The sequence below is a fragment of the Chenopodium quinoa genome, unplaced genomic scaffold (genome assembly GCF_001683475.1).
Source record: "Chenopodium quinoa cultivar QQ74 unplaced genomic scaffold, ASM168347v1, whole genome shotgun sequence".
Classification (NCBI taxonomy): Eukaryota; Viridiplantae; Streptophyta; class Magnoliopsida; order Caryophyllales; family Amaranthaceae; genus Chenopodium; species Chenopodium quinoa.
The window spans coordinates 179330-190707 of record NW_018742907.1 but is presented as its reverse complement, the minus strand read 5'-3'; the positions used below and the strand labels follow the sequence as shown (position 1 = coordinate 190707).

Here is an 11378-nt window from a genome sequence, read left to right as displayed (position 1 = left end):
GACTGAAACTTAATCACCAAGAACTGACGATCCTCGAATCCGGATTAGCCCAAAAAGGATGAACCGGGTGGAACACCAAAAAAAAAAGAATTATATGAACGATGTGTACATAACATAACAAAATTACAACCTTATATTTTTAAGTTATTTATCTATTTAATTTGACATACCCAATAATGGGGATGATCAATTAGCTTAGTTGGTTTAGATCTTGAGGGGTGGTACTCGAAACCTGAGATCAAATTCTCTTTACATAACAACACTTGCAGTCTCTACACCAAAAAAAAGAATATACGGAGTAATTATTGTTTCCAAACTTAAATACTTATTAATTTATTATTGATTATATTCATCTCTTCATTGGCTTTACAATACTAATAGATCCAAACACTTTTTTTAAGATTATCATCTTGATCATCTTCGCCTTGTATTCTCTACATAGAAATTTTTTTATATCCAGTTATATGAAAAGTCATTTACAGATTTACTAATCAGTTTTTAGGTTATTCAACCACTAAAAGAAGTCCAAAACCATTATAAGACCTTACTAAATTAAAAAAAAAAAAATCATTAACAATTAAAGTTTAACAATGAAGATCTAAATTAATTATCGCGTTAATAGTTTAAAAAATACACGGTTTAAATTATATGATCAACAAGATTTTTATGTATACGAGATATTAGAACATATATTCTTAGAAATTGTATTCATTAGAAGTTTAGAACATATATTCTCACAAATTGTATTCCCCTTTGGCCCTTCATTCAAATGCTGCACACGCGTTTACGAAATGATAATAATGCACGATTGCACGTCTTAATGTCGCACACCGCAACCCCATATGCTGATATGCCTATTGTTCCCAAGAAAACTAAGGTCACTCATTTTAAGCGTAGGAAACCTTAGCTTACTGGACCACACTATTTACACTAACTAGGTCTAAACTCACCATATCTAAACACCGTCTCAATTTGGCTCTTACATTATTTTATTTAAAAAAATAAATCTTAGACCCTCTTTGAGTCGTTTGAGATAACCAATACTTCCATCGGTTATATATTGTCATTCGGTTTTCTTGTTTTCTTTTATCTATATGAAAAAGTATCCATATTTAACATAGCTTAAGGATTACAGTCGTATTTAATTTATATAATTAGATAAAATAAAGTGTTCATAATTAAGATTGTTACAATATTGTGCTCATACGTCGTTATATACATATATCAAGACATATATTAGAAGCGCTAGTGCTGGCGTGCTTAGCTTATTAGTACCTAGTAGAGGCTCCCTACTATTTTTTGGCTTTGTTCCGGACTCTCGGGTACGAGTCTTACCGGTTAGTGCTTGTAATGTGCAAAATTAAAAGTGATGAATGCACCATTGTATCACAACACGGTTGTTTAAGAGCACGAGTGAACGACTGTAAGTAACCTACGTCGGTAATGGTATAGTTACTTGCCAAAGTCAGTGTTAGATTGAGAATTTCTACATATTGCAGGAAAGTTCCTGATCTTTTAATAATAGAGACATCACAACTGTACTCTTATATATATTAGTCAAAGGAAACAGCCATTTGCTCCTTGGAAGTAGCAAATTAAATTTAATCAACTCATCAAAGGACATATTTCTTGTAGTATAATTTAATCGTTTTATTAGCATACCTTCATCATTTTTCTCACATACATATAGTTAGCATTGCATATAAAGTTTACTATCTTATATAATCAAAGTTCATAGCCAATTTTATGGTACATATTTTTTTTAATCAAAAGGTACAACTTCTTAAATGATTAGACAAATGACGAGAATCGATCACACGATTATATGTTTACCAGAGGTGATCATATATTAATTAAGCTAAGCCCCAAACGACAAGCACATTGACATAAACCTTGTTTGCTAATTAATTAACCTTTTATTATTATATTGCTGAGATTTTGACCAACGTGGTCAAACCAATAAAAGTTTTGGTAACTAGATGACTTATTTGTAGGGGTGGCAATTCGGGTCAACAGGTCGGGTTTGGGTCAGATTTCGGGTCGATTTCGGGTTATGCTTAGAAACTAATAAAAATAGTGTAAAACTTAATATTATTACGAAATATGAAATTTGGGTCAAATCGGGTCGAATTCGGATTGTTCGGGTTCGGTTCAGGTCGGGTTCGGGTCTCTCTCAATAACTTCGGTTCGGGTTGGGTTTTCGTGTCGGGTCAGGGTTTGCCAGGCCTACTTATTTGTTGGCTTAAAATCCAAAGTTAAGCTAGAATGATAAAGTAAGTTGCTTGCTTTCGTTAACTTTAGGTTACGTTTGTCTAAAGTTGACAATTTGGCACATATATATACAATGGACCAACATTTAGCACGAATTCTTTTTAACTTTTGTCAAATTTGAGAAAATAGTTAGCAGATCATTTTCAGTAGTTCAATCTATGCATTAATTCTAATTAGTTGCCATTATATAAAATGGACCAACTTAAAGGTCATATGTATTACTGTTGTATTTGCTGGTCCCTTCTTTACATACGTGTTACTTTTTCTTTCTTCCTATTTTTCCTATTTCCACTTATCTTGGCTTTATGTTCAATTTCCAAGATACTAAAGATGAAAATCTTAATATTTAATATAAATCAAAATATATTCTAATTTATACAGTTATATAATAGTCAGCAAGAATAGGCGATTAAAGGACAAAAATAATAAGTAATTTAGACCAATTGATTATAAGAAGTCATGTACATATATCTCAGTAGTTTTATATCATATGATAAGGACTAAAATATACTTATATTTGCTCCAAAATGTCCGTTAGTGTTAATTTCTGTTTAGGTTGTTTGGCTATAATAAGTACTCCGTATATGTTGTTTGTAATAGGAATGACTCATCGATCATGTGGTAGTTTTCCGGAAGAAAGTTAAAGAGTTGCCCATCGTTTTATAAAGTTGTCTTTGTCCTTGAATAATTATGTACTACGAGTCTACGATATACTTATCAGAGTAACTTGTATTACGGAGTATTATACACTATGAATATGTTTTTTTTTAAGAAGCTACATACGTATGTATTCTTAGAATAAAAGTCTCCTCGATTTCATGGTAAATTATTAGTCATCGTAAGTTTATATTTATGTATTATTTTGCAATTTTGTCAATATAATAATAATTACACGGCATATTCGATTAGCAGAGCTATATAGAAATCTTGCAATATGATGGTAGAAAATTGAAGTTCACAACTTCACAAGCAATTAATAATAATCATTTATGATTATTGGTATAAATGTTTTAAAATGTGTGGGAGACATTGAGTATTGGATTGAGACTCTATGTTTTTTATGTTCCATTTTACGTTTCATCTTATAGTCTTTTCTTTGTTTAAATGTCTCATCTATAATAATGCATTCAATTATGTAGGAAGTTAATGTGATAAATTGAGAAATGTATGCTGAAAAATAACATAGGGTAAAGAAAATTAACTAGAGGCCAAGGTTTCTCAAGCTAATTAAGTAAAGTCGAGTACTCCCACATTACACTGTATAATTATATGAATTTCGTTATTATGTGGTATTTTAATCTATTTTAACTACTTCGTATATGACATTATTGTACTCAGAAGAATGTCAATTAGAGAAGGGAGGATTATGGCTTGCTTGAGCACTTAAAAACTATTTATAGAAAACATTATATTATACACTTCGTATCAAATTTTATTTATGTTATCACTTCGACCACTACTTGTTACTCCCTATCTTTAATGCGTACACAATAATAGTAAGTCGTGCAATTTTCTCACAAAGTCACAATTCTTAGTAATAAGGACGCTATAAGAAATAATTAAAAGCCTAAAATTATAATTACAGAGTACAAGTACTTGAAAAATAATTGTTTGCGCCCTTCACCTAAAAAACGAAAATAGTTGTACTTGATAATTTGGCTTTGTCTAAGAACTGTAGAGGTGTCATATATCTTATAACAAGCCAGCCAACCAATCCGATCTTGTCTCTAAAACCGACCAACCAAATTAGACATTTTCTCCACAATTATTAAATTTTCACATCCAATTATTGATTTATAATCCCAAGTTGTTGAAATCAAGAAATAATGTAGTGGACCGAGGTTAGTAGTTAAAAAGAGGAAAAAAATAAACACAAAAAAATAATGTACTCACTAGTAATAATATTAATGACATAATTAATCAATTAATTAATTACATTGAATGATTTAATTAATCATAGCTAGTAATTAACAATAATAACCTACGATAATACATACCTAATACCACCATTAGAGGAAAAAGACGAAGAAGACGAAGACGACGAAGGATGATTAGTAGTATGATTAGTAGGAGTAGACATGAGATTAACAACGAGATCAGTAAAAGCTCCAACAATGTATTTATGAGTGTTCTTTGGATTCAAAGACAAGTAACTCAAAAGCAACTCTTGTAAATATTCCCATACTTCTTTGATTTCTAAGTTACCCAAGTCACGTGACTCCACCATCTCTTGCATGGATCGCCTGAAGTCCACGTAGGGGTTGGGGGAGTACGTGTGAACAGGTACTCCCCCGGCCACTCGTGCTGCAGGGGAAGAAGACGAGGACTCCTCTGCTTCCTCCCCTACAGGAGAGGAAAACAAGGTAGATGAGGAGAGAGATAGAGAGTCGACAATCGAGTTTGATCGACCAGGGGACGAAATGAAAAACCTACGAGAGGCGTATGCGGCGGTGAGGTCCGGAGTAGAAGGACCTACCGCCGCAGTATTAGTAGAGATGTTGTAGTCCTCCGTCTCCATGTAGTCAGTGGAGACGGAGAACGGGGAGGCGGAGACGTAGGAGGTGGTGGTGATGGGAGGAGGGACGGAGTCGAAATCTTCGAAAAGAGAGTTGTAATTAGTGTTTAAGGGGTGGGGGTGTTGTGGGGAAAGGGTAAATTGGGCCTGTGGGCGTTTGAGTAAGGAGAGACATAAGTTGAGGTTTTTGCCTAGTGTGTTTGGCATAGTTTAGTGAGGTTGTTTGAGTTGAGTTGATTTTCTCTCTCTAGAAATTTAGTTAGTGAGAAGTATGCAAAGTATAAGTGTGGGCTGTAGAGAGAGGTGATCGTGTGTGAGCTGTATTTAAGGGTGTTGGTAGTAAGAACTAAGAAGAGAGAGAGAAAGGAAAGTGAGGTGGGGTCAGGCTTAATTATTAGTTGATCAAGGTCTCTAAATCAATTGTGTTCGATCATACAGTAATTATCAGACATGTAGGACAACGTTTTTTTAAATTTTATTTCTAAAGGGTTGATATTTAAATAATAGAGAAATCGGTTATCGAATCGTTAGGCAAAAATCAACATTTGATGACAGATTAATTTCATTGATGAACTGTGTCGGACTGTCTTTTACAAGATTTTGCCTTCAAAATGTTAGTTATATGTCATTAATGGAGAGTTTGTGTATTTTAAAAAGTTATTTAGTATAGTAACAGGGTATTTGGGGATCTTGTTTTCAATTCTTAAAAAGGGTATCTTAGGAATAAATTTTGGAGCATTTTTTTATTATTAAATTTGGTGTTGTGATGTGTGAAATTTACGAGACCTTTAAAGTAATTTATTGTATCAAATTAAGCCATATAGAAATTGTTCGTTAAGTAGTGAGGGTGGTGAGAAGTCCATGACAATAATGTGGTTTTGTAATATAATCGGTAATACTTTTTTTGTTTGGAATTAAGGAAGTGATGGAAAGAAGATACAAAAGAGACAACTATAAGTGGAAGAGTATGATTTTTCTTCATTCATGCCCTCTTTTCTCATTCAAGAAAACACTTGAATTTTCTTTGTGGAGTATATTGTAATTTTATGGAGTATATTGTAATTTTATTATAGAAATGGGTAATAAGTTGAGCTTGAGGACTGATTTCAGTTTGCCATATCTTGCGGTGGTTAGTGGAAAAAGTATGGGCCCAATATTCCAATCAAAGTGGAGTTTGTAATCTCCAATTTTCCATTCCACTTATTGATTTTCATCCAAAGTGGAGTTGTGCTAATTATTTGTGTGGACTATTATCTTTGTCAACACCAATTGGCAATTGCACGTTACACTGCAACAGTTTATTTCATCACGAAATGACCCTAATCCAGAAATCTAATTAACCATGATTAAGAATAATCGTTGTTAGAGAGCTACAAGCGAAAATAATAATGTTCTAAGATATTTAATTCTAAATCTTAGGTATCACCCCTACAACTTAACTAATACTTCCTCCATTTCTTTTTAGTTGACACGTTCCTTTAGTCACGTTTGTCAATACATAAATTCAACCATTAATATCTTTAATTTCGATAAGCAAAAATTATAAAAATTTGATATTTAGAAAATATATATTGTGAAGATTATAACAAGATCCTACATCACTATATTTGTTATTACATATAAATCACAAAACACGGTCAAAGAAAAATGTGTGATAAATAGTGCTAAAGTCAAAACGTGTCAACTAATTAAAAAACAGAGGTAATATAAACTCATTAATTCTCATACTCATCATGTTTTTGATTGGCTTAGTGACTCGTTTAACTTGAATAATCATGCAATGACCTCACGACGTGTTAGTATTTTTGTGTACGGTCATAAAATATCTACAATCATTATCATCAATTACCATTGTAATTTCACTACTCACTTTCTTTTCTAATACTGTAACAATTTGTGTTTTTACCATTTTCTCAATTCAAAGCAACTTTTTATTTTTGATTCACCTTGAATCTTCAATCATTATACTATTTGAAATCATAGATGAGTAGGTGGTCTTATAGCTTAGGTAGGAGTAATCGTTTTATAATGATGTTTAAAAGTTAATTTTATGTACCGTCTAGTTGAAATCCATTATTTCCTTTTTAACCTTTTAGCTTTCGTCTGAATGAGAATCGAACCTTATATAGATGTATCTTCTTGATTCTAATAAATAGACATATATATTGATTGTTTAATTGCTTCTATCATACATGCCTTTTGCATTAAAGTATCAGCCCACCTAATCATATAAGAAAAATAATGCTAATCGCTAATTTAAGAGAAAATAGTTCACACTTCACAGTACACACCAACTCACCTAAAGATTACAATTAATGTTGCATATTTTGATCAATTTGACAAAAACAACTGATAATTTACCTTCAACGTATTTTGCATTTATAACTTATTCACTTAGCTAGAAGTTACTATCGTTATAACGACTTGTGTCCAAATCAAATATATTTATGATTGTTTACTACTCTGTATATACCAGCTTTAAAATAAAGTTCCTAAAATATGCACAGCTATGTAGTAAATTGAATAAACAAGCCAACTTATTTTTTAATTTTAGCTTAGAGAATAGCTTAAATTGGACCTAAAATATATGCAAGGATATCATAATTATTAACCGTTAATTAGAGAAAAAAAAAAGACATTTTAACGTACTATGGATTACATAATAATGATAATATACTATCTCTATTTCTTTTTTATGTTCATATTTTAATTGTGGACATTTCTCAATGCATATTTTTGTTCATTAATATCTATCACTAGTTATATGTGTTAATAAATATTATAAAAATTTGATACTATTTTGAAGTACTTATTATATATTCACATTTAGAGTATTCTCTCAAATCGTGAATCATTGCAAGAGTTCTAACAAAATAAAAATGAAATGAAAGGAGTAAGTATTAATTACATGAGTAACAAATTAATGAAGGTAGCAAAAATGGAGCACATGGTGGGGAGAGTCCAAATAGGTCCACATTTTATTAACTTGTACATATATATTTCCAACTAACATGGTTTACATCAATTTATCACAACTAATTAAAAGCGCTAGTAGTTCGGATAATCCTATTGCAACTATCACGATCATGATTTGTGGCCTTCCTTCTATCACAAATGTTGGGAGTACTAATATAATTGTTTTAAAAATAATAACGTTAAATGTGAGTTTTTCAAAGTGAATTGCTAAACACCGCCATTCAAAATGATCACCATCGTCAACATTTGGTGTGAGTGGATAATCATGCCCTTACTACTTCATCACCCCTTATCCTCCCAGGCGACCCACCACCCCTTCCAACCAGCAACAACCACCACTACCCTGACCGACAACCCACCACATCCCCCTCAACGAGAACCCACCACCTTCCCTCGCCGGCAGGAAGGTGGTGGTTTTTTTTTTTTTTAATTTCCAGCAATCACGGTAACCGGAGCCCAAAACTGATTACCGTGCCTGGTAACTAGTTTTGGGCTCTGGTTACCGTGCATGGTAAACGGTTACCGCGATTGTCGGAAATAAAAAAACCACCCCATCGGTGAGGGAAGGTGGTGGGTCGTCACTGAGGGGGATGTGATGGGTCGCCGGTCACGGTGGTGGTGGTGGTCATCGCCCATTAGGGTGGTGGTGTCAAGGTGTTAGTGATCGATGGCAAGAAGAAAGATAGTGGTGAAATACTAAGGACATGATTGTCCATTCACACTAAATATCGACGGTTTGATTATTTTTGTTGTCTATATTTAACACCCCTTTCCAAATCCTAATTTTTAATTCATAGTAGTAAATGATTTAGCCACTAGTTAAATTTGATGTGCATTTTCAGTCGAAAATGCGTTATTCAGCGCACTAGTACGAGTACAATGATATACTCTATTTTAATTAAGACCATAATTGGTGTACTTCCATAATCCCTTAATTTGTTCATTATATAAAATTTTGGAAACAACCGTTTTAATAATAATGTCATTAGCCTGTCCTTAACTTTTTCTTGATTTGTAGGTGTTTTCAAATTCGTTTGTAAGTTTTTCTTCTTCTCTAAAATTAAACTTTATAATCTACAAGGTCACTTTCAGATCAGTGTCCTAAAAGAATTCAGCTTTTGATGAGTATTACTTTCTAATGGTCACAATATCTCTAGAAAAAGCTAATAATAAGAATATTAAGTGTTTGGGTCCAATTTAGTCCAATTGGGCTTAGGCATTAAATGATCCAATTAAAAGCCCAAGGTCAAGGTTCATCTCTCCAATTGTGCTAAAGTCAAAGATCAGCCCTCAAGGCAAGCCAATTGGGCTAAGGCCCAACTTCTCCATGTATGAAGAGGTATAAAAGCCATCAATATTACATTTTTACAGGGATATCCTCATTAATTCAAGCAAAGCCTCAAGCAACTAATTCTCTTGCATAGTCTTTTCTTTCAACACATTGTACTGACTTTAGCATCGGAGGGGCCTTCCTCGGCAACACCCCCGAGGCTAGTTTACGTGTGTTTACTATGCAGGAAACCTTCGGCCCAACATTACTTGGACCGAATCTAGTCTTCTCCGTTTCATCGGACCTTCGGCAAGGTCCCATTGTTTTCACCCGAAACATTAAGTTTTTGAAATAGGTCAGTTGATCTTTAAAACAAAGATTGGAGTTTGCTGATACTAATTAATGTTATAATTTATAACGAACATAATCTAATTTAAAATTCATAAATGTTTTAAGGGCCCACCTTTGAGATAAAGGTTTACGAGTAATTCCTACGGAGTAATGCACTTGATAACTTTGCCCTTGAAATTTTGGGGATAGGATTTGTACACAATACAAATTCTAAAATTAAAATCTCTTGTTCTATTGTTAAGGTATTAATTAATAAAAGCATGCAACAAGAATTAATTAATAACATGTTTCTAATATTTTAGAATTTAACACATAATTATTACAGTAGTTCAGTAGTAGTCTGGTATGGGAATATAATAAAGGTATTAATTTATTCCTATTTTCAAATAAACAAAACTGAAAAGTCCAAACTAATTTAATATCTCTGAAGAAAGAAATCAATTGGAAAATTATAGTCGTGATTGATCAAGAATTCAAGAGAAAAATTTTACTACTCGACTTGTTGACTTGTTTATCAATTAATCAATTAATTTTAGTTGACTTGTATGAAGAATTTAATGTCACAATCATAGTTGACTAGTGTGTTTTCAAATTTAGCGACCCTCAAAAATAAAAACGAATAAATGCATCTCTAATTCTAGGCATTTAAATCTCATCAATTATTATCTATTAGTGCTCAAATCCTTCCGTTCTTTATATTTACGCTTTGTATTTTACTTTCTTCAATGCAAATGTTTGGCCACGAATATATTCAATAACATATGACCAAAAATTCTAAAAGAGGAGCAAAGGAAATAGGTTTTATGATTATCACTCGTATGTGATAGGAACCACAACGGAGAAATGTAGTTGATGTGAGTGATAGAGTTTTAAAGCATCTCCAAGACTCCAAGTACAAGCTCATTTAAGTAGAGTGGTATTCGTATAGAGCTTAAGAATAAAGAAAGAGTTTTGTAAAATAAAAATTAGTGGATGTCGACTAGTTTAATTATTTAGTTAAATAATATTGGAGGTGGTAGCACTGAAAATCTAAAACAAAAAAATCTCGTTTAAATCGCTACTTTTTGAGACTCTCTCTACACACAATAGTATATATTTGTTTATGATATCAATGCATAAACTTTGATATGTTAATATATATACCAATGTTCAATGTATTAACTAATTAATTACCTTATCTATTCTAAAAACTTGTGTATAGTCTTGAAAGCTGACAATTATTAGGAAACAACTAACGAGAGCATCATGCAAGACAAATTTGGACAAACAGAATAGTTTAATAACTAATTGAACGTACCCTTTTTGCGTGACTGATGAATATGGTCCAAAGTGCAAGAATTGATGAAGTACATCCATATGATTGTCCTCCAAACTCGAATTGTCTATATCGTTATAACAACTAAGCTACTATGAACATTTGATTAAAAACCATTCATTTTAACGTAAAAGTTAATGATCGATAAAAAAAAAAAAAAAAAAAAAAAAAAAAAAAAAAAAAAAAGGATATTAAAAAAAAATGGTAACATATGCATGTAATAAGATAATAATGTACAATATGTTGTATAAACTACTGTTATGATGTAATTCAGGTGGGACTATCTTATCCCATGCACATGTAGGTTCCGGCTTGGGGTTAGGCTGGTTAGCTAAGCAACAATATAAAAGTACCAACGCACCCTATATTATTTATGCATGTAAAAGCTACTATATTATTTTATAATTATTTTTTTCAAATATACAGCCAAAATTTTAGTTTCATATCATCCGATTCAAAGGACACTGGCCTAGTAGTAATAATCCAAACATATGGGATGTTAGAGTGATTTGAAAATTTGAATCTTATGATATACTACTACCTAAATTCTTTTTGTCTTTACGCTTATTATTTACGTGGTCAAAGCTAAGTAAGAGTTGTCATTAAAAAAAAAAAATAATAAGGCTAAGTACGAAAACCTACCTTGTATGACTTTGATTTGTAAATTTGTAATACGAAGT

At 32.1% G+C, this 11378-nt stretch overlaps 1 protein-coding gene across 1 annotated transcript; it reads right to left on the bottom strand.

Moving 5' to 3' along the window:
* Window positions 1-3675: 3675 nt before the first annotated feature.
* On the bottom strand, window positions 3676-5293 carry LOC110727480 (transcription repressor OFP12-like). The gene has a single exon (XM_021907035.1). It carries the CDS (start codon window positions 4991-4993, stop codon window positions 4253-4255), a length of 741 nt encoding a protein of 246 aa, XP_021762727.1. The 5' UTR covers window positions 4994-5293; the 3' UTR covers window positions 3676-4252.
* Between the last annotated feature and the right edge of the window lie 6085 nt (window positions 5294-11378).